Raw genomic sequence first — 24,387 nt, 5'->3', positions numbered from 1 at the left:
AGCCTAATTGAGAAAAGTGTATTGTTCCCTTTTCTCCAACCTTAGAAGTAGTAATAAGGAAAGAAAAATTATATAGGATGTGGGAAAATGTTTTTTTTTAATTATAGTCAGCTTAAGGATTTTTTGAAGATTTTTCTTTCAAAACTTCTGTAAGAACCTTCTGAAATTGCAAAGTTGTTTCCTCTGAAAAAAAACCAAAAATGTTTGAAATGTGTTCATTTGTAATAGTATAATATTTCTATACTGTATCTGCTGTTCCAACTGGATATTCCTAGAAGGAGCAGAAGGTTTCCTCCTTGGCTGTGTTCAGTTAGTCAATACCAATTAAATTTTCAACAGTATTGTTTCACTTTCTCATTTGTGTTTTTTGAGTATTTGTTAATAGTCAAGTACTAAAAGAACTGAGAGACAGTTGGATCTGTGGTTCAGAAATACATAATATAAAAGAATGAATTTTATGGCAGACAGTCTGCTCAATGTTGGTAAATCTTGGGTGGGGCAGAGCTGTCTGTCTGCTGAAAGATAGGTATCTTTGTTCTGTTCTTGACAAAGCATCTAGAAATTTTGTTTTTAAAGAAGTGAAAATATAAGAAGGTTCAGCTGCCCCCACAGGGTTTTTTTCTTTAAATACTCAGAAGGTTTTGTGGATTAACTGTCTTTGTATTTGGTTGTATTTAACACCTAAACTGTTTATATGTAAGAAACCACTGTGCTCAGATAGGAACTGAATAGGTATCGTGTTGGCTTTTCTCCAGAAGTCTTTGAAATGTTTTTCTGCACCACTTGCCTGTAAGTGTTATGAAAAGAATCTCCTTGATCAGCAGAAACTGGCAATGCATATATTCCCATTTAACTTTTAAATGTTTAACAGATCCCAAGCAAAGACAGATTTTCAAATGGGTGAAAATTAATTTACTGAGGCGTTCATAGTGTGTTACCTGTACATCATTGTGCCCTGGAAAGTCAGTTGATAGGACAAATGTAGATATGCCCAACTGGTCAGCAACAGCATCTTTCAGTTGTTAGTGTTTGTAACTGTTGTATGTTGACATTGTGTGGTAAATTGCAGAACTCCATGTTTGTGGAGATTGCTCAGGTAAGAAAAGAGGTGATGATTTTGGTCGGAAATCTTGTGTTAAAAAAAAAAAGATAAAACTTAGCTCTCAAAGCTAGAAAACTTAAATAGAAGCTATTGTTAATCAAAATATATTGTTCATCATGGTAATTAAAAAACATCAGTGTCTCTTCTGGGCGTCTGTGCATATGTGCTTGTTGCTGTTCAGCGAGCAAGAATTCCAAACCTTGGAAACTTTAACTTTTTCTTATCATCAAATATATGTACATATGTGGAAGAAGGATAAAATTAATAGACTTTTTTATGGTGAATAACTTCACAGTTGTTTGTACGTGAGATTTAAAATGGAATTGAGTTACTGCATTTTACAGTTTAATCCCCTTCTCCAAATTGATTGTCCAACTGACTGGAAGTTCAGTAGGTTTAAAGACACGCCCCTCTTTTTCAGGTGACTACTGCTACTTTGTTTCATATTTTCATAATAAAATTATTTTTGTTTGGAAAGCGTTGCTGTAAAGGAGAAATAAAAACCTCTGCCTCAGCAATAAGTGGTTATAGTCATGGTATAACTTGAGAGAGGGGTGAATTCTTCATGTCCCTTTTTTCTCTCTTTTGCCCCTGAGTAAAGGAATTAAACAATGGGAAAGAAATTGCTTCAAGCTTTTGCATTTTCAAGAAAAGGCAATTACAGTATTTACTCAAATCTAGGATGCTTCTAAATCTAAGGTGACACTATATATTGCATATTGACCTAGAGTGAAAAATTAAAATAGCGTGTATCTTTACCTTAGTAATAGGAAGGTGAGGAAGATTGATGGGGGAAGGACTTGCAGGGAGTCACTGCTGTGATATGTTGTGTGTGACTGCTATTCCATTGCAATTGCCCCAGCAGAGGCTCTAAGGAGGAAATCTGTGCTGGCCCTTGGATTTTGAATCTCCAAAAGACTAGTAAAATTGTGGGTTTGAGTGCAGGAAAATATAATGAAACTTGATGTGAGGAAGAGGTTTTCCAAAATAAATCAGAATGTATTGAGACAACCTTCTTTAAAAATAAGTATAAACAGTAGGACACAATACTTTTCATTGCTGTTATTTTATTGTTTTCCAAACTCAAATATTACTATGCAAAGAACTTAAACAAAAAACCAACACACCCCCCCCTACAAAAAGGTTAGACAAGGCCCCGTTTTATTCAATGTGATTGCTTATATTTGATTTTGTTGCTCTGTAAATCTCTGACTAGACAGTGTTAGGTGGATGATTTTTACATCACTTTGTTCTGACTGTTACTAAAGCATGTTAAAGGCAGAGGGGAACAGCAGAGAGTATAGGAAGGAAGGAATCATCTTTTTAAAGTCTTGAGTCCCTAGGTTTTATTTGTTTCTGTTCCCTGCAACACTGTCAGAGGGTTCTCAGATTTATTTATTTTTTAAATATACTTCTTTGATTTCGCGTATAGTTTTTGAGGGGTCATTAAAATGGAGTCATTTCCAGCTGAAGTACAAAGTCCTCTTTTTTGGACCTTTAGAATGCATATTCATCTGTCTTCAAATATCTTTAAAATTTCGATTATGCTTTTGATGGCTTTCTTTGACAGGGCTACAATAGAGGAGGCATATTCAAGGTCAATGACAAAACTAGCCAAGTCAGCAAGCAATTACACACAACTTGGGTAAGTAAGTGTACATAAGCAAGAAATAAATAACTGCATACATGTTAAGAATCAAGTTTGATTCTGAATGTTTTATTGATGATGTTGAAGGTAGCATAACTTTGCCACCTTTAAAGATGATTGTTAGTTCTTCAGTAACCATGCAAAATATCATGCAGCTAGGAGAAAAACAAAGACACTACAGTTCTTTATTCACGGTTTAAAAAAAAAAACAAATCAAAGCCCAAACATGGAGGAACTGTCTGTTGCTCTGTGTTTAAGGTTGGATTCTCTTCAGACATAATACAGAACGTGACTTTTTGTTCTCTGCTCCCAAGACTATGGTAATTATTCTGAAGAAAGAACATATGGTCCACAAATGTGGCAGTAAATTTATTTATTTCTATTATTTCTGCTTTCTGGAGTATTATTTCTGTCCTCAGAGATGTTAAGAATGAGACTTTTCAATAGATTTATTCCATAGTTTAATGCAAGTTTTATACAAGGGGTATGTTTTTAAAAAATGGAATGATTAATGGATGCTTTTTCATTAGAAAGATTATGCCAGTGAGAACTCAGACTTCTTAGATGAGGCTAGATTTTTTTTTATTTGTACTAATCACAGCTAGAAATATGGGGAGCTTTTGTCAGTGGATAATTTGATACCAGTTGTTGCTGCTCTTCTAAGGTTCTGTATGTGCATGTTAGTTTAAACATCAGTGCTTTAAAGGCTATGCATAGTATTGGTTTTTCAGCAGTATTAACCAGGAAACTGAGGTAGGACTGTATCTTTAGAATAGCTGGAGAAGTCCATTCAGTACAGAGATCTCAATCTGAGGAAAGACCCATCCCCCACCTTCCTTTGCCATACAGTTAATCTCTTAATCAGTAAATCCCTTTAAGTGGCAGACCATCTTTGCTAATATTTTTGTCCTGTATCTTGTGGCTGTAATGATGTAAGACAACTAGAAAATTAACTAACCAAGTAATTTTGGATTTGTTTGCACTGTTCAAGTATACAGGTAAAAATACTTTAACATGTTAAATTATTTTGAGCTGCTCTTGCATCGTCTTTAGGAATACCACTTGGCATTATTGTGTGCTGATGACAGAGAAGATTAAGTGAACTTTGCTGTGTTTTACTCATTAGACTTAATACAGGTAAAACATGGAAAAATTAGTAGATAGCATTCCAAGTACATTTGAAAAATATTTTAAGAATTTGTAGCAGTTGTTGGGGTTTTTGTTTGTTTCAGTTTTAGGAATAGAAATGAACTTCTGTAAACTTATCAAATATACTTTAGCAGTATTAAAAAAAAAACAAAAAACAAATGAAACCATAGCCAACTAAAAGAAGAAAATCCAGATGGACAGTAAATATTATTTTCCTCAATCTAGGACATTTGCACCAGTTTGGGATGTTTTCAAAACCTCAACAGAAAAACTAGCAAGCTGTCACTTGGATCTTGTGCGGAGATTACAAGAGCTAATAAAAGAAGTTCACAAGTATGGAGATGAACAAATCAAAGCTTATAAAAAGGTTATTAATTTTTTTCTTATGCATGTCCAATGACTTGTTAACATTAAAATTAAAATCAGGGGGTTTTGACAACGTTGTGATATTTGGCAGACTAAAGAAGACGTTTCAGGAACACTGGAAGCAGTGCAAAATATTCAAAGTATCACTCAGGCCTTACAGAAATCAAAGGAAAACTACAATGCAAAGTGTGTTGAACAAGAACGTTTGAAAAAGGAAGGAGCAACACAGAGAGAAGTTGATAAGGTAGTTCTATGACATCTGACTTTAATTCATTGTGTTGTCAATCAGTAACATGTTCACCTTGTATTAGTAAGGGAAATGCTCAGAAAGGGCTAAAAGCAGTTAAAAGTGGTAGGTGTGGCTATTTCATAATGTCCATATTTTGAATGCCTAGTTATGTTTTGTTGACACTTACTTCCTTATGTGTTCTAACTGCACTGCAGTTCTAATTCTTTATTTTGTAAATACCTGCATCATATGATAGTTTTGTTTAGTGACTTTTACAGAAATTGTGTATAATTGTTTCAGCATATATTACGTTTTTGGATAAATTTCCTTAGGTAAATATGCAAACACTCAATGTCCTTGTTATTGAATTAAGAAGTAGGAGGTTTTGTGTTGTTCCTTCAGTGAGACAAAGTAGCTAATTACACCAGTATTTGAAGTCTGTTCCATTGAGAAGAAAACAAGTTAACCTTGCTTTCAGTGCTAATTTAAAAGGTTCCAATTTCATGGACCAAAATCCCAAGGGATGAGTATCTTGATGTTGTATTTGGTACTGTCCTTGTCTTATGGGGGAGTTTGATCCATTCACAGAATCACAAAATGGTTAGAGGTTGGAAGGGACCTCTGGAGGTCATCCTGTCCAACCTTGCTGCTCAAGCAGGGCCACCTTGACCCAGCTGCCCAGGACCACATCGAGACAGCTTTTGAACATTTCCAGGGATGGAGATTCCACAACCCCTCTGGGCAACCTGTTCCACTGCTCGGTCACCCTCACAGTAAAAGAAGTGTTTCCTGATGTTCAGAGGGAACCTCCTGTGTTTCTGTTTGTTCCCATTGCCTCTGGTCCTGTCACTGGGCACCACTGGAAAGAGCCTGGTTCTGTCTCCTATCTACCCTCCCTTCAGGTATTTATATACATTGATGAGATCCACCATAAGCAATCTCTTCTCCAGGCTGAACAGTTCCAGCTCTTTCAGCCTTTCCTCATGGGAGAGAAGCTCCAGTCCCTTCATCGCCTTTGTGGCCCCTTGGCTGGACTCTCTCCAGTATGTCCGTGTCTCTCTTGCAATAGACAACCCAGAACTGGACACAGCACTCCAGGTGTGGCCTCACCAGTGCTCAGCAGAGGGGAAGGATCACCTCCCTCGACCTGCTGGCATCACTGTAACCTTTTCCTGTTTTCAGGAAACTAAGTAGTAGAGGAAAGAGGTCATATTTCCTTGTCTCTAACAGTGTCTTCTCTTTTTAAGTCTTGATATATCTGCCTCTTTCCATTTCAATTACCTGACCTGTGAAAGGACTCTGATGTTGTTAGAATGATCTTAGTGCCTTTTATACTGCTATCTTGATGTAGCAGATAGAATTGGTTATTGTCTTTCTCTGATGACAAAAGTGATCCTGTTGACCATGTTCTGATTGTTTTATCTTTGATATAAATCTAGCTTTGTTTCCTAGCTTCTGTCTCAAATGACCATGTTGGATTCTAGACATGAATCAGAAATAGGTGGGTTAGCAGATGTTTTCCTGCCTGTCTGTTCAAAGTATGGTTTTTCTGAATTCTTGTAAATAGATTGAAACTTCTCAGTAGGAAAAATTGACTCGATGGAAAGGCTTGTTTTTAAGATGTAACATTATCCATGTTCAGCTGGAAACAAAAAAATGTTCAGTCTAACTGATACCTACATGAGAAGGGAGAAAGAAGAAGCACTTTAGGATGAAGGCCTTTTTTTTACTGTTGTATGCATCTTCCCTAGATACTTCTGTTTGAACAATTAGGTCATAGTCGAATGCTCTGCAAGTACTTAAAAAATGTTTCCAGTGGGAGCAGGTAAAAGTGATCGTTACATCTCTTCAGTCATGTCTTTATTCAAGTTTATACTTGTAATTTCAGAAACATGGTGGCAAAGATTGTATTAATTTATTTTTCCTTTGGCAGAGAATAGATTTATTACTTTTAGCACAACATAAAAAAATGTTTTCTGTCAAAACTGCAGAATAACTATTTTATCAAAAGCAGGGGATCTGCACCAATATGCTAAGAGCTTATCACAAAGCCAGATACTTGGAGAAATACCTTATTGAAGAATCTGAGAAGGTGTTTGAGACCTTGCAATTTTTATTGCAGCTGAAAGTTAGTGTTAACTTGTGTAATAATTTCCTGTTGTTCTTTGACATGTGAACTTCTCTATTTTTAGTGACTTGACAAAAAATTCTTGACTGATCCTTATTCTTTCACTTACTGTAAAGCTGCTAGAGTTCTAGCAATTGCTGCACATGAGAATAGACACATCTTGTTTTCGGAAGAGATTACTAGTTAATCATACAACGTTCACGTGCTTTATCATTTTGTCTGTCCTGCTGAGTAGTTGTTTTATGTAGATGCTCTTCAGCACATAACACTCAGATTCTGCTCATCATTAAACATGATTACAAGAGACAGAATGTTTTGGTTTTGTCAAAATCCCATGCATATGGGGTTCAATTACATAATGCTTTACAAAAAAACTTATTTTTGAAATCTTTTAACTTGGCATTTCCTTCCTTTTCAACAGTTAAGTTTGAAATCATCTTATTGCAAAGCCGTCTTAATTATTTTTAAAAGCAAGTGTTCATAGAGCACCTTGTACTTTCAGCATAGTAAATGGCATTTGGGAAACAAGACTATTTTCTTCTTGGTAATTCACCTGTGTGAATATGCAAGAGTGAGAATCATGAAGTAAGATTCAGGACAAGTAACTGATTGGTTTGATCCAACCTGTCATGTTCTCCTTTTAATGCCTGAAGAATTAATATTCTTCATACAGTGAAGTATTTTCGGGCTCTGTTATGCTGGGTTTAGGACACTACGTAACGAAGATCTACTTAAGCTTTCTTTGTAACTGGAAAAATGGAACTGTAGCTTTGGTTCCTCTTCCTTTGAAGTCATGGTTGATGTTTTCCCGGGTGAACAAGTGCTAATGCTATACTGTTACTCATGATTTTCAATTATTTTTCTCTCTGAAATTGCAGAATATAACTCTCTCTTTCCAGAGGGCATCTTTGTATTAATTAATATGAAAGTTATAGATAATGGTCACCTTCACAATTCATTGCATGTGAGACAGATGAAATTAATTTAAAAGAGGGGAGGACTAGAACAAATAGTAAATACACAGCTGTCTTTAGTGGTGTCATTAATAATTCAGGAATACTTTTGAGTTACAGCTGATGGGAAATTTCAATGAGGGAAAGTAGTCATGTTGAACAAAGCAGCTAGAAAAAAAGCTGGTGTTCAAGATAATTTTTATTTCATTGGCTTTTAACTTGGAAATAGCAAGGATATCAAAGGTTTGAAAAACTCCCATCTCATGTGTGTCATGCTGTAAACTTTGAAAATAACTTTTTCTCTACCACAATCACTTCATTCAGTTTTGTTCTCCATGTAATATTGGGATTGTCCTGGTTTTGGGGTTTTTTTGTCTTTTAAGAATATTAAACTCCCAGAAATATGATTCAGGTTTATTAGCAACAAATAATGAAAAAAGAATCAATAAATTGTAAAGCCAAAAAGGACTATTATGAACAACACTGAGCTGCATAAATCTAGCCATCACTATATTCTGCATTATGTTCACTTTCAATTATATCTCTTAATCTTAAAATTTCCTTTGATGTAATGTCTGTACTTTTGAATTTCTTAATTTCTGACAGAGAACTGCACCTTCTTGGTTTTTTTGACTGTTGTCTCTTTCAGAATTGCACAAATAACGGTTTGCTCTGTGTTCCAACCCTTCCTTCCTGTTTTTCTGTTCCCAATCTAAATATTTGACAAGAGCTAATTAGTTAACTTTAGCAATACATATTTTATTTCAAAATGAGTATATTATAAATTTGTAATTGCTAATAAGGGGAAGAGATTTAAATGAGGTAATTGCTTTGTTACCTTTTTATGTAGTTTATGTATAGCTTTAGACAGAAATCTCTAATGGCTTGAAACTGAATTATTTGGTGGTGAAATTTTGTAATGATACTTCAGTGTTTTTATATGCCCCTGAATATTTTTTATAGGTCATCCTAGGCTTTCTTGTAATAGTGACTTGAAAAACCTTGGATCAGATTGTACGTGTGACATTTGACACTTCTTTGTACTGATCTACAGGCAGCAGTTAAATCAAAAAAAGCTACAGATACCTATAAACTATATGTGGAGAAATATGCTGCATTTAAATCTGATTTTGAACAGAAAATGACAGAAACTGCACAGGTAAGTGTTATATTAAATGAGTTACCTTTAAAATAGATTATTATATGCTATTTCATCTCTGAAGACATCTGAAATCAAAGGTTTTGAAAAACTGGTTCAATAGAATGATCTACTTTGGAAATTGATATGAACCATAGTCAGAAGTAATATGTTTGAAGGGCAAACATTGACCATGTATGTTGTGATGGCACTGTCCTTGAATGACACAGTTTAGCACTAGCACTCTAGAAAGACTTTTTGAAGAAATTTTTAGGAAGAAAACAAAATGAACTTCCAAAGGTCTTGTAGATGCATTTTGATCATATGGGAAGCCTCGTGGACTGCTGTACACCCAGAACTCATTCATAGGAGTTTTAATGTTGGGATCCATCATGGTTTTTTCATTATCATTCCAGCAAAACAGTTTAGTTACAGGTTTTTAAAGAGTCTTTCTAAGGTTTACCTGAGGTTGTGAAAAGCCTTTAAATCTGTTCAAGTTTCTGGGTTTTTTTAAAGACTTTTAATCTGTACTCCAGAGGATATCAAGTTCTCTGTATAATTGTATATACTGCTTCTTATTGCGTTTTAAAGTTTCTTTTTCAAATCTGTTGATAGCAGACTATTTCCATGGCCCCAGATTTGGAAAAGCAAGCTTCATAATTTCTGCTTTTAGTAGTAATAGTTAGTTGAGGACTGGTTGGCATATTTATTTGTATACATTTCTTGGCTTAATAATGCTTTTACAAGATAGGAATTTTTTTCTGGTTGAAAATTCTTTGCTTTTTTCATTAGTTTCAAAGATTAATTTTTAGGCATAAATGAAATTATTAGGGAGGTTCAGTCATACTTATATTTTTAACATACAAGTCTTAGGGTTTTCCTTAACTCCTTGGAAATTAAGATTTCACAGCATGAGGATTGTGTAGGCTGACTTGTAAAAAGGTCCCCTGTCCTAGACTATAAACTGCTTTCCTACTTTGAGAACTTCATTAGAATTTGATCTACTTCATCTCTAAATAGATACTGAACACAGCTGTAAGAGAAAGGATACCACATACATCACATACCAGAACTCTTCCCTCCCACCCCACAGTCCAGGCATTTGCAACAAAGAAGTGCTCAGGCATGCTACTGCAAAATTCTGCTTTTAACATGACTGTTACATTAGGAGTCTTGACAACCTTCCCTTGAAGAGTTTGCAGAAGGCATCTTTTTGTGTAGTATCCTGAGTCAGTTCTGGCTGAAGGAGCTCTACTCCCTATGCTTTTCTTTTCAGTTTGAGTTAAATTTGGTTATGTACATTATTTTCCTCTCCTTTTTAAAAAATCTGTGACTTGTAAATGCTTTTTTTATTATTATTGTGGAGTATAAAACAGTGATGATTGCAGTTACTCAGTGGTATAAAAAGGCTTTATTAAAAATAAAAGTTTAACAAGAAAATTCATGGGTACCATGGTCTAGGCCATATCACCTCTGATCTGTGGAGCTGTGTTTTCACTACATGTTTTAAGTTAGCATTGCTGTCAAAAGTAGCAGTTGTCCTATTTCCATGCTTCTTCCTTTGTCAAGTGTTTGTGTGAGGAGCTACCTTGTAGAACTAATCCAGCTAGAATTAATATGTGAAGGAAGGTTGACTTAACCCAGAAGAGACCTGCAGTCTGATTTATTAAGAGATCACACAAGCATTTCTGCTGGCACAAAGGCAGAGGCAATGTGGTACCAAGGGTAGAGAATTGCATATTTAAGCTGGTTTAACATGTGACACTGGCCTGGACTCACTTGCATATGTGTCCACCTTACACATTTACATCTGTTGCCTTAGTATTGTGTGTCTGTCACTGTACCTTAAAATATTTGCATATCAGTTATCCCTAGGCAATTTGACTGGCAATAGGATTGGAATTGGCACGTGTGATTATAAGCACTTGAGAATTTGGAGGCTTGGCAACCTTTTTAAACTTAACTAATATGTATCTTGAAACAATTCTTGGAAACAAGTGAAATATAATAGCAACAAAAGAATCATTGAAGTGTAACATTCCTCCTGGAGAGTTTCCAGAAATAAAAGTAGGTGGAATCAAACTGACATGTGAACACATACTGCTACTACCCAAAATGGTAACTGTTTTGTGGTGTTCCTGTTACTGTAATTATTGTATTTGCTCAGTAAGCGTTCCAGTAACTCCATCATTGTGTGGTTTGTATAAATTGTAGCGCAGCCTGACTTTTGCTGTAGGCCACACCTTTTGCTAGAAAGAAATCAAATAATACCAGAAAAAATACTGAACTGTTTCATTTATTTGTCTCAAGTCATATACATGTGTGGCTTTTCTGGATCAAGAAGTTCCTGCCCTGTTTGTTATTTACCTTGCTCTGGAAGTTACTGAACCCCACTGAAACAGATCCTGTGAATGCTTCTGATCCACTGCAGAGCAAGTTCAATAAGTTGCTTTAAATCTTTACTTAGTCTCACAAAAGCTGTCTGCTGTCTATTCCTTACCAAACAAGAAAGAGGCTGTGTTTATACAGTTGACTTGCTGCTTTCTGAAACAACAAGAAAAAATTTAACAAATATGACTTCAATAAGCTGGCCTTGCTAAATTGCACTGTAAACTTGTCCCCAGTGAGCAAGAAAGCTGTCAGTAATGAACAGGAGTTTTTTTAGAACTGACAGAAGATGAACATGAAGAGTATTTGAAATGGATTTCATTGTCAGTGAATTAGTGAAGGAAAATGTAGGGGCTTTCAGCAAGCAAACTAGCTGGGCTTTTCATCATGTACTAAAAAAAAAATCCATTTAAACAATCCACTACAACAAAAGAATGAGAAAAATAAAAGCTTATTTTGTATACAGAGACAGAATATGAAGGTGCTCTTTGTTCAGCTTTCATATTTGTGTTATTAGGTGGGTATTACCTATTTAAACCAGGCTGCAACATAGAGAGGGGAAAAAAGTCTTTTTCTATATCAGCTGTTACAGCTGGGAAAACCTCACCATGTTTTTGGGCTATTATGATTTGGCAGGGGCAGGGGGGTGGAGCAGAGGATGACAGGACAGGTGCAGTTAGGATCTTTTGGGGTTGGGTTGGGCTTTTTTCTCAATAAAAAAATGGTACAAAGTCACCTCGCGCTACAAACCATACTTGTCTAAATGTCCTTAGTTCCTTAACTGCAACAACCATTTTACATAAAATTTAAATTTTCACTTAATGTGATAATGGACACCTGGAAACTTTCCACAGCTGTCCACATTGGAAATTAAAATTGCCATTCTGCCAGTGTAAGTCTTATCTGTAGAATTTATTTTAAGTATAATGGCATAGTTGCATCTACAGTTTGGTTGCAGGAGGGCTACTTTAAAGATGATGTGATAGGAAAAACAGCAACACCCATGAATAAGTGGAAGCCCACTTGTATATGAAGAACACCCTAGATCATCTTAATTTAGAGTATATTTCACTTGAAATATACTAGTTCTGAAAATGAAATCAATGAGGAGTGTGAGCATTGTCAGCTGTTTCAGTGCAAAATCAGTTGGCTTAGCTTAAGTCTGTTTTATACTGTTCACATACTATTTTTCTGAGGACAGACATCTTGAATTGCTGTGGCATTGTTCTAGGTAATCATGTAGTAATGTCCTCACTTAGCTGTCCTCTTTTCTTAGTTAAACTCCACCAATCTTGTTGCATAAATTTTATGTATTTTTCCTCTTGTCATTTACTCTCTTACCTGCAGTTATCAAAGTGAAATGACTTGTGATACGTGATTTTGAGAGGTTGAATTTTGAAACATATGATCTTCCTAATCTTGAATTGCAAATTATGGGTTTTGTTGCAATAAACATGGAAGGTTTTATTGTGATTAAAGAAGCAGGAAAATATAGTTCACTGTTGTTTAGAAATCAGATATGACAGAAATCACTCATGTTGAAAGATTTTTCTGAGTGAAGCTATAGTTGTATTATGCAATTGCTATGCAGTTGCTAAGAACACATGTCGTCTTATTTGCTGGATTTTCCACCTTGCTAGAAGCTTCTTTTAAAATCACATAGCACAATCAAACATTGGAAAGGATCTAATAGCTGAAAGTGCTAAATTATTCCTTAGAAGTCCTTCTGTCTTATCTAAAACTGAGTAGAGTTGACTTTGGATGATTTTGCTGTTGAGCAGTCTGCATACAAATAAAGTTCAAGAATGAGTAATAATTCATTTTTAAAAAACATCGTAAAACTTACAAGAAAACATACATGTTTATAAAAAGGAGCAATGCTTAGTTAAACTGTGTATACTAAGTTGGACAGCTAAATATCCTGTCAACAATTTTTCATTTGTATTGTAGCTTAAAACACTAAGTAGTGGCTTGCATTTGTTGGGTCATTAACATTACAGATTCATTTCAATGCATCTTTTTAAGATGGCCTGATCTTTCAAAAGTGAAAGTAAACAATTCAGTTAATGATTATACCTGTGATATGAATGATGTGGTTGTATTATAGGTCTGTCATGGTTTAACTACAGCCAGCAGCTAAGCACCACACAGCCACTTGCTCACTCCTGCCCCAATGAGATGGGGGAAAGAATCAGAAGGGTAAAAGTGAGAAAACTGGTGGGTTGAGATAAAGACAGTTTAATAGGTAAAGCAAAAGCTGCGCACACAAGCGAAGCAAAACAAGGAATTCATTCACTACTTCCCATCGGCAGGCAGGTGTTCAGCCATCTCCAGGAAAGCAGGGCTCCATCACCCGTAACAGTAACTTGGGAAGACAAATGCCATCACTCCAAACGTTCCCCCCATCGTTCTTCTTCCCCCAGCGGTATATGCTGAGCATGACATCATATGGTCTGGGATATCCCTGTTGTCAGTTGGGGTCAGCCGTCCCGGCTGTGTCTCCTCCCAACTTCTTGTGCTCCCCCAGCCTGCTTGCTGGTGGGGTAGGGTGAGAAGCAGAAAATGCCTTGACACTGGGTAAGCACTGCTCAGCAATAACTGAAACAACCCTGAATTATCAACACTGTTTTCAGCAAAAATCCAAAACCTAGCCCCATGCTAGCTAGTATGAGGAAAATTAACTCTATCCCAGCCAAAACCAGCACAAGTACCTAGCTTTATTCTTTGATCAGATCCTCTTTGTATTATGTACTGTACAAGGCCAAGATGGCTCTACTTCAAAGACTTTAAATCTTAAGTATAAAACAATAAACAAGAAATAAGGAAACAACTGGGGGAGGGGAATGCTTTCAACTGAATTAAAAGGCAAAAAAAAAAATCTCTGAGCGGTCAACTTTTTTGATATGCATTATAGAGAAGAGTTTAAAGGAGTCTGGTACCTCTGTTTTGCAGAGTTTTATGGGGAGCTCAAACCAAACATGAAGGAAGCATCATTGGCATAACCTCAAAAGTTGGCTGTGTGTTTAGGTTAAAATTAGGTAGTGGAAACAGGCACACGTTGGAAGGATGCGCTGTGAACATGTGTTGATAACCTGATAGTGACTGAGAGCAGATACTATGGAGATGGACCACAGATAGTTTTGAAAGGCTACAGAGGATGACCATATCCTCTGTAATTAAGAGGAAGGCTGTTGGAGAAGAAAAAAGTTATTCTGCTTGATTGATGGCTAGAGAGATATGTAAGTATGGCAAAAGAAAGATTGAGAGCTTGGAAGTCAGAGATACTTGACTTGTTACTATGGAGTTCTCTTTGTGAATCAGAGTAGCAAGAGGTGTGAAATGTGGAGAGATGGTCTTCAGAGAACCCTGTACAAATTGGAGAGAGGATTAAGTGGTGCTCCAAAGTTGGATGCACATGAAAGGGCAGTCACAGAAATAGGAAGAGAACTAAGAAAGAGCAGAAGTAAACAAAGATTTCAAGACAATTATGGTTGACTGTTGCAGAGAATGAGGACGTTTTTAGTTCTGATCTTTGGCTAGGAATGGGTAATTGAAAACATTGGAAGTGATTTTAAAATGGCTGTCAGCTGGAAGTCTGGGTAAAATGGAACAAACTGCAAAGATTATATACAGTGAGTTAAATATGATTCATTTGTTTGATCTTTAAAAGAAGAAAAGGATATAGATTTAACTAGAAAAAGAGAAAGCATGTGTATATTGTGAGCAGGAGGAGAGGGTGCTAAGAAGGAAAAGCAAAATGGATCCAGAAATAAGATTTCTGGGTTTAGATGAAAAAAAGACTCTTAAGTAATGGAGAAAAGACTTTTTTAAAAACACTCTCTAACCCCATTTTCTTTTGGTAGAAATAGGTCAGATTTTTTTGAAAAATCAAGATAGATGACAGTTTAAAGAGAAAGTAAAAAACCTGGGTAATGGTTCTTAAAGGATATATTCTATTTTAAATAGTACATTTACTAAATAAAGTACATTATTTCATAACTGTGAATTCTGTACCTTCCTTTCTTAAACATTGTAATTACCATGATCAAGATCTGAAAAAAAAAAAAACAAAAAAAAAAACCTGGGGTGGTGGGGGGCTGGTGTCCACTTAGTGTACTTAATTATTAAAATTTAAGGTTTAGTATTTCAAGAAAAGTTTTCATTATGATTAATTGCTTGTATTCGTTTACAGAAATTTCAGGACATTGAAGAAACACACCTTCTTCGTATGAAAGAGATTATAGAATCATTGTCAAATACCATAAAAGAAATTCATTTACAAATAGGAGAGGTAATTTTTATATTATCATCTGTTTGATTGGATTATGCTATGTATTTTTCTTAACTATTAAATGGAACATTTCTTACTGTGTTTGTGGTAATTACAAGATTACATCTTTCAAATGATGGTAAATTCAACATAAGCTCAAATTTTTATGGCTTCCTGTTGCATTTATAAGTTCAGTATCGCAAAATTTACAGAAAAATTTTGTCTTAACAGAAAACAAAACATTTTGACAATTTGAAGACTTTTTAGTTTATTTCAAGGTTCTGTTCCCTAGATATGAAATTAGCACTCATTTCACATATAATCGGGATACTTGTGCTTTTCTTTGACTAAAACTTGAAATTATATCACTCTGAAAAGTTTCCAAATTTTTTATACACTTTGGGTTTTATAAGCAAAAGATCTTCAGTAACAGAAGCTGTTATAGTATCTTTTCTTTAGGTGTAAGTTGGTTTAATTAATAATCCTTACAAGTAGTCCTTAATTTTTAGATGGTTTGAAGTGTAGTTTTATTTGTGTACACTTAGAGTCACTATTTTCCTCAGTTTTGAGGTTTTCTGCTAATGAATGATGGTCACAAGGGTCATGCTCTTTATTTCTAAAACATATACATACTGCCTTGTTGGAAAAAATTCTTATTAACAACATGTGGTTGTTCCTTTTTCAGACCAAAAGCATTACAACAGTAATGCTTTCGCTCAAGCAGGTGGGAGCTGTGATAATACAATAGTAAGAGGTCACACCCTTAACTGGTGCTGGCTTAAGAGACTGCTTGTCTTCCTGATATTGTAGTGGGACATGTTGCTGACAAATTCAGAAAATTTTATATACACAAGTTATTTAGATGGAAGAAATGGAAGTCAATCCTAGACCTGTCATCAAGCTGTATTCTTTCATTCCTATTTTCTATCTGTATTGTACACACACTGGCTAATACTAAAGCAAAGAAAGGATTTCCTGGATAAAATGCCTGTTGATTTCTGGAAGCCCTGTAATATATTTTAGAGGGAAGGATTTTGAACCTTAACTACAGAAAACCACTTTTTAAAGTTCATTACATTCTTTCAATTACTAGTTTTTAAATTCCTTTTGTGTGTGGTGTGGTTTTTTTTGAAGGTGCACGAAGAGTTTATTAATAACATGACAAATACTACAGTTGAGAGTTTAATACAGAAATTTGCTGAGTCAAAAGGAACTGGCAAGGAAAGACCTGGTAAGAGATTAAAAATAACAGAGTAGGAAATGCTAATTTTAAAACTGTAGATTTCCACTCATAATAAAAGGTCAAACCCCTATTTGTTAATGTATTATATTTTTAATGTACTTACAATTTCAAATTCTCAGAATTCATTCCCTTTGATATTAAATTTTTCATAGGAATAGATACACAATTTATTATGTATGTGTAGTATTTATGTTCATAAAGCATGGCAATTAGTCCCTCTATGTAGACCTTCAAGGAAGCTTTTAAACTATACTGTTGCTTGGTATGTCAGTGAAATTTGTCAAGAAACTGAAGTTCCTTGCACAATGTGTTGTCTGCTGTGTGTTTCTGCATAAATTATATTTCAGAACTTTAATATGAATTTATGGGTATATTCAGAACAGTCTATAAAGCTGCTTATTGAACTATTGGAACAGTTGCATCAGTTTATTTGGTTAGCTTGCAAAATTATCCATTTTAATAGATTATATGTAGATTGTTTCTTTACTAAGCAGCAAATTGAGTAGTACTTTGTGAAAGTACTGCTTGTTGGGTATGATGTATAAGACTTCCCTGGACTGGCATAAAAAGACAATCTCACAGTACTGTGTATCTAGCGTTATAGGAAGAATAAAGACTTCACTTTAATGTTTGAGCATGAATTCACAGTCACTAGGTGTGTGAATACAGGAATTCAGTAGTACTGTTTTCTATTTTCTTCAGCACTGGGAGTCCTGACTAGCATCTTTGTCTTCTAGTATAGAAGCACAAAGGTTTTTTTCAGAGCAAGGATGTATATAACAGAGAAGATCTTGAGAATGTATATTAAATTGTTAAATATGATTACTAGGTATCTTAAAATGCCTCTGTGAGGTGTCTTTAACATAACATTGTTTCATATTCTTTCTGTGATCCACTAAAGCTCATATCCAAGTGGGCTGAGTGAGATTGTATATGGAAAAATTTTCCTTTGTATTTTGCAATTTTTCAGGAAAAATTAAGACAGAAAAAGTATGAACTTCAGGGGTTCAAGTTCAGTTGGTCTGAAATCAGGACAAAGATGTGAAAATTCAGTGTTCAGACCTCTTTGACTAGCTATTGCCAAGATGTCGTGGCTAGGGATCTCCATCTTGCATTTAGGATTCTGTCTCACTGGGTTATAAAGACTCTTGCTAATGTATCCTAGAGCACTCTGCACTTCAAGTCATCCATGTTATTAGTATGGGGTTTTGCTAGACAACTTAGTAATCGTAAGAAAAGTAAAACTTCACTTTTTAATTTAGTGGGAAAAGTTATATACACTGTCTACTTACTTGCTGCTTTATGGCATTCTTCAACTCCTATTTGTATTTTTTTGGGGCCAAATAAAAGCTTTTGCCATAGCAAATTTCATTTCTTCAACTCTTTTAATAGCAAAGTATTCTAAGGAAAGAGAGCATGTTTAGTGTGGAAATGTATGCGCCTTGACTTTTCTTTTACAGTGTTAAATTATTGTATTGCTATAAGCTTTGTAAAGCAGTCATGGTGCAGAGGGAGAGCACAGGCAAATTCAGCAGTAAAAGAATACAAATTCACAAGAAGTTGTGAAGTGTCAAAAACTAGAAACACAGACCGCTAGTGATGTTAGTTATGATTACTTCTTCTATTATATTCGTTTTATTAACTTAGAATCATACAGCATTGACAATTACAAAGATTTGGAAGGCAAAGTGAGTTATCAGCCTTCTAAGAATGAAATGGGAACATCCAGTGTGGTAAGGACTGCTTTTTCTTGATTAAAAAAGTACTTTTCTGCATTTGAGAACTGTTCTTGATAGAAAGGTATTTTAACTCATGGAGCAAATGTTGGAAGTCTTTCTCTGTGTGATGTATTTATTAGTTAGGCTGAAGAAGGAGATGGCTCCTCAGATAAATCTATAAAAATGATACTGACTTGGCGTACAAAGCAAATGTAGAAAAAAAATGTCTTATGGATGTCACTGTTGCTTAACGTTCCAGTCCTAAATCTGTTTGAAGGAAATAAATTAAAATTACCCATGACTATGCAGGCCTTCTCCCTTCCATATTATTTTTGGGCTAAGATACTAAGTTAGATGGTGGGCCACTTTCTGAAATACTGAATTTGGGGAACAAAATAAACTAAAAAGGTAATACATAACAAGGTATTTTACTTCATTTCAGTATATTCTAGCTATAGTTATAGCTCTTCATAGCAGAGTTCACGTGCTTTTATTTGTATCTGTAAAAATAAGAATGAATCTGAAATGAAGTGCTGAAGAGGGATGTTGCATTGAGTAGACTATTAGCAATTTACAGTAGAGTTTTCTAGATATAGGCAATTATTTTCTTAAACTTATCTGCCTATCTGAAATTTCTCTTTGTATAGTGATGTCCTTTGTACCAGATTATATGGGCTCCCTCTGGTGGCTAGTTTCTGTCACCTGAAGTCATTATATACAGGGGCTTCTAGGGATTAACACTGTTTTTCTAGTACAAATACCGTTTCTTTCAAGCAAATACCTCTTTGCGAGGTTTTTTAACTTCACTTGTGGACTTCTTTACAATAGCTCTTTTTTAACTGCTACCTAAATAACTTATTTAGTCAGCTTTATCACCTACTTCTTACTGAATTTACTTTAAATATTTTTTTAAATTTCAATTTAGTTTTTAGTTTACAATTTTTAGTAATACAGTATTTGAAGAAGTTGTATTCAGCATTTGTTTTCCTTACTTCTATTCAATGTAAAAAAAATAGCCATATACATCCAGTTGCAAATCTTTATTTTAAAATGAAAAAAAAATTACTTATTGTAAAATATTGAAAAACAGAAGGAGAGCTGTCAGGACCTGTAATAAATAGTAAGGCTTCAGATCAGAATTTAATGTGCTCTCTGAACAGTTTCTAATATTCAGAGGGACTTGGGCAAGCTCAAGAAATGCACCCATGTGAACCTCATGAGGTTCAACAAGGCCAAGTGCAAGGTCCTGCACATGGGGAGGACCACTGCATCCCCCAGTTATCAATACAGGCTGGGGGATGAAGGGATTGAGAGCAGCCCTGCGGAGAAGGACTTGGGGTACTGGTGGATGAAGAGCTGGACATGAGCTAGCAATGTGTGTTCTTGCAGCCCAGAAAGCCAACCCTACCCTGGGCTGCATCAAAAGAAGCGTGGCCAGCAGGTTGAGGGAGGTGATTCTGCCCCTCTACTCCGCTCTGGTGAGACCCCACCTGGAGTACTGCGTCCAGCTCTGGGGCCTCCAGTACAACAAGGACATGGACCTGTTGGAGCGGGTCCAGAGGAGGGCCACAAAAATCATCAGAGGGATGGAACACCTCTCCTGTGAGGAAAGACTGAGAGAGTTGGGGTTGTTTAGCCTAAAGAAGTGGAGGCTCTGGGGAGACCTTACTGCAACTGTTTAATACTAAAGTAGGGCTTATAAGAAAGATGGAGACAAGAAAGTAGGGCCTGTAGTGTTAGGACAAGGGGTAAAGGTTTTAAACTAAAAGAGGGTAGATTCAGACTAGATATAAGGAAGAAATTTTTTGTGATGAGGGTGGTGGAACACTAGAACAGGTTGCCCAGAGAGGTGGTAGATGATCTGGAAACACTCAAGATCAGGTTGGATGGACTCTGAGCAACCTGACCTAGTCGAAGATGTCCCCGCTCATTGCAGGGGGTTTGGACTAGATGACCATTAGAGGTTCTTTCCAACCCAAACTATTCTATGATTCTGTAGTATGTTCCTGCTTTTAGGTCTAATAGCAGTTACAATACTGTCGTTTGGAAGATGCTTTTGTCACTCACATGGTCCTGCAGTGTTCATCAAAACTTCTTGGCCACTTCTCATGAATCAATTTTCTGTTTGTGATAGGCTGTTGCTCCATGTGCCTTAGAAAATTCATTTATTGCACGGCAGAAGATGTCTGTTTTTCTTCCACCCAAAGTATGCGTTAAATAAATACTGGAGATGATGTCTATCCCAGATTAATGACATATTGATGAGTTCTATCTTTATTTACCTAATCTTCTAATAATTGATTAAAAAATTGGTTTGTTCCAGTATGAAAAGGTGATGCTGTGTGAAATAGAAACTGCTAGAAAGTACAAGCTCATTTTCTTCCTAGATCTTATGTCTGAAATTGGCAGGATAGTACCTAATGTGTTTGAAGAGGTTAGTGAATGCCTATATAGCTGTAGTTGGTCATGAATGATTTTTAATTTTTAGCTATTGGATTTCTATGCCCTCTTCTCATATGTGGGGAACTAACTGTGTGTTCATCCCTGTGTTAGTTTTTGCCCACTACACAGTTTACCTGGAAGGTACCTTGGAGGCCAAATGCGAAGACTCAGCTGTGCTGCATTGTTCCAAAAAACAGGAACAAAAGCCGAATCTAGATGATTTTTGCATTTTTTCTTAAAAATTGAATAAAGAGGTGATCAAAATTTTCATTGTAATACAGACAAAAGCTGGAAAGCCATAATCTTTGCTGACTCCTTAGCCCTACAATAAAACAGTGATCTGCAGATGGCAATTACTACATATGCTGTGCCATTATTCAGTGTGAGAGAGGTGCTGGGTCATCTTTTAACTATAATTTTTTAAAAAATCATTGGTTTTGTGCTAGTTTGATCCATCTTTCACAATCTGAATAAGTTAGAATGTGACTTGCAACTGCAACATACAAGTAGGCAGAGATCTGGCGAAGAGGAATAGTCACATGCAGGTTGTCTTCTAAGTGTACCAGTAAAAGCATTAGAATTTGGGCTATGGAAAACATAAGTCCATAAAAATACTTCTTGTCTCCTTTCATTATCCACACAATAAATTTGAACTTTATGGAGGGGCTAGAAGAAGTTTGCATTTTTTAAACACTGTAAAATTAGCACCTGCAATCCATCAGCTCTTCGGAATAAATGATAACAAAAGGACTTTCCAATGTTGATTATGCACATTGCTGTTGATCAGCCATAATTGGCTCTTGCATATACAGTAAAGTATTTGACTTTTGTCCCCCTTGTCCTTTTAGGTATTAGGAATAATAACATAAGTCCTTTTAATCAAATGGTGCTTCCACAGATAACAAGATTCAGAAAAGGACAGATGTAAAATTCCTACTCCGTTTCCTCCCTCCACCAAATCCAGAAATTGGCAATTTGGCCAGTAATTGATCAGTAATGCTGGTTAAAAAAATGTTTGGTCTGTTGCTTTTTGGAGCTGCTGAAACCTAGTTTGCTTTATTTGCCTATGCAGAAAAAAAATGTCTCGAGGCTCCTGGTAACTCCAGTCATGGGAAAGTTTAAGGTCATGGATGTCAAATGAAGACCTTAATTCAGGATTTTTTTTTAGTAATTTTGAAATTCTTTCTGGGACAGCTATCAAGTAGTCTAGAGTTGAGAAATTTATCAGTGACTTAGGACAGCTATAATGTCAAGATCTCCACTGCCTCACAAGGTAGCACATATCAGAAAAAAACATCCTGGTATCCGTGTCAATGTGCTGGCGATCCTTGTCTATTCTGAGGGAACGTATTTGGAAGCTCTGTTTCTGGCGAGCTAACACATTTTGTATTTTGAAGTCTTACAAAATAATGGTTTATTTAGGTACGGCATTCCTGCTGAAAGCAATGTGGACTTCTCACAGGCTGCAAAGCTGTTGACCAACCATGTTTACTATTTGGGTGGCAAGCAAAGCAGTTTAATCTGGATTCCTTACCAGCTCATTAATGCTGTGAGCATTGCCTATTAGCAGAATCATAAAGCATTAAAGCTTTAATTTATGAAGAATTTAAAAAACAAATTTTACCTAGGCTTCAATTCATCTGTTTTCTGATTCAGTGAACTCAACTGAATTACTGATTATTTTATTAGAATAATGTTTTCTGTGGCTGTCTGGGGGGTGGGGGGGGAGAAGTGAAAAGTTTGGTATGAATTTATGACATGCTATCAGGACTTTTCTAATTGCTTATTTGGGCATTTTAGTCCTAAATGCCTGTGGAGTGTACTGCTTATGTGTTTTTTCCAAAATGAATGCAAGCAAGAGCATTAAAGTGAGCTGCACCACAAGTGGGAAGCTAGTGCAAATAGCTAGTGCAAATACTGTAAATGCACAGTTGTGCTCACTAGATGTTAATATTCCTATTTAGTTAGTGCATTGTGTTAAACTATGTGTTTTCTATCTATTGAAGAAATGTACAAGATGAACAGGATAAACTAGGAAAAAATGGTTAATAATAACTGTATTACTGCTAAGAAATTTTGGAAACCAGTTAGTCCTTTCCCAGAGATTGAGAGGCAAAACAAGGGCCATGGAGTGTTGAAGCTTGTTTTGATTAAAGCTACTAGCTTTTTGTGTGCTTGAATAATGAACTGTGCTTTGAGAGAAAGACTTGAAACAGTGCTGGGTGTGGCATTTATTTTTTCCCTGGGTTGGTTGATAACATAATATTTTATAGCATTTATAAGAATGCTTTTTCTAGGACACTAAATAACAACAAAGTAGTTGGAAATAAACACTGACAATGGTTAATACTAATTTTTTAACAGCTCTACATGACATCTTTGAGCTTCTTTTCCACAAGGAAGTGTAACAAAGCAAGTATTTATTTTATGTTCTTATAAATAATTTTCTGTAAATATTGTGAATATTTTAATGCTGCTGACACTTGTGATTAGGTGCATAAATAGCCTGAAGTGTCACAGTTTCTCAAAGTCTGTGCCAACACGTAATTCTACACAGAAGGCTGACTGAGGAATGAGTTTAGTTTATCAACACTGACAGTATTCAAAGGATTCAGAAAAGTATTCTTTGTAAAGGAAGGGAGACCATTGCTGTATTTCAGAAGTTAGTGGAAGAAATTAAGTGGATATCTTTGAGGATTTTTATGAGAAGCTGAGCTTGAGGCAGGTAAAAAAGTATTTAAGGGTCCTGTGCTGTAGAGCTCTGTTTCTGATGAGGAGCTGCAAGCTCAAGAGCTATACCAACAAATGTGTCCTAATTCTTGTCTTAGATGTCTATTTTATTTTGCCTGCAAAAATTGGATCCTTCATAAACAACAAGCTTGCCAAAGTTGATGTGGACTTTAGGAAGTCTTATCTGCCAGCACAGATTTTTAATAATTACATATACCTAAGTTGCAAACTTGGTTTAGATTGTGATTTATTTATTTTCAATGGTCTGGAGAGTTATAACTGTACAACTTTTGTTCAAAGAGTCTCTTAATGCAAGTGGAAGACTAGCAGCATTGATGAAAATACCTTAGACAACATCTGTAGATACAACAGGCAAAAGCTGGATTTTGAATGATCTTGGACACTCAGTAAGATGAAGTACGGTTGGGTCCTCTTGAATTTTCTTGCTACAAACAAACAAAAGCAGTTGCAGCCTGAGGCAGATAATTTTTTAGGGCTGTGGGAGCAAAGCAATGTCTATTTCAGAAGCTTAAGTAGCAAAAAGATATTAATTAGGTGATCGTCATGAGAAACTGCAGTAGTGTGTAGGATAGGTGAAGAGCTTTTAAACGCCTGAGAATAGAAATAACACACTGAGATGTGTTTTATGCTAATAACATAAATAAGATTATACTTTAGTTACCTAAAGTAGCATAAACTTATATGGAATTAATATTGAGGAAAAGGTTTGGGTTTTTTAATTTATTTATTAGAGGCATATTTTTCTTTTAAGATAGGAAATGTTCTTTGGACAGAATTAACTAGGCCATTAACTAAATGGCCTTTTCAAACATGAAATTTTCATAGGAAGCATACTTGGCAAAATTAGAAGGAAGAAGTGTAT

At 35.6% G+C, this 24,387-nt stretch overlaps 1 protein-coding gene across 6 annotated transcripts in view; it reads left to right on the top strand.

The window, feature by feature from the left end:
* FCHO2 (FCH and mu domain containing endocytic adaptor 2) overlaps positions 1-24,387 on the top strand; it is a 96,226-nt gene that overhangs the window by 16,445 nt on the left and 55,394 nt on the right. For all 6 annotated transcript variants that reach the window (XM_075020661.1, XM_075020662.1, XM_075020659.1 and 3 more), the window contains exons 3-8: positions 2,673-2,747; positions 4,125-4,266; positions 4,357-4,509; positions 8,630-8,734; positions 15,294-15,392; positions 16,506-16,602. In XM_075020661.1, coding sequence (XP_074876762.1) covers positions 2,673-2,747; positions 4,125-4,266; positions 4,357-4,509; positions 8,630-8,734; positions 15,294-15,392; positions 16,506-16,602 — 671 coding nt within the window. The remainder of the gene's footprint in view (positions 1-2,672; positions 2,748-4,124; positions 4,267-4,356; positions 4,510-8,629; positions 8,735-15,293; positions 15,393-16,505; positions 16,603-24,387) is intronic.

The sequence above is a fragment of the Buteo buteo genome, chromosome Z (genome assembly GCF_964188355.1).
Source record: "Buteo buteo chromosome Z, bButBut1.hap1.1, whole genome shotgun sequence".
Lineage (NCBI taxonomy): Eukaryota > Metazoa > Chordata > Aves > Accipitriformes > Accipitridae > Buteo > Buteo buteo.
This window is presented reverse-complemented; position numbering and strand designations above follow the sequence as displayed.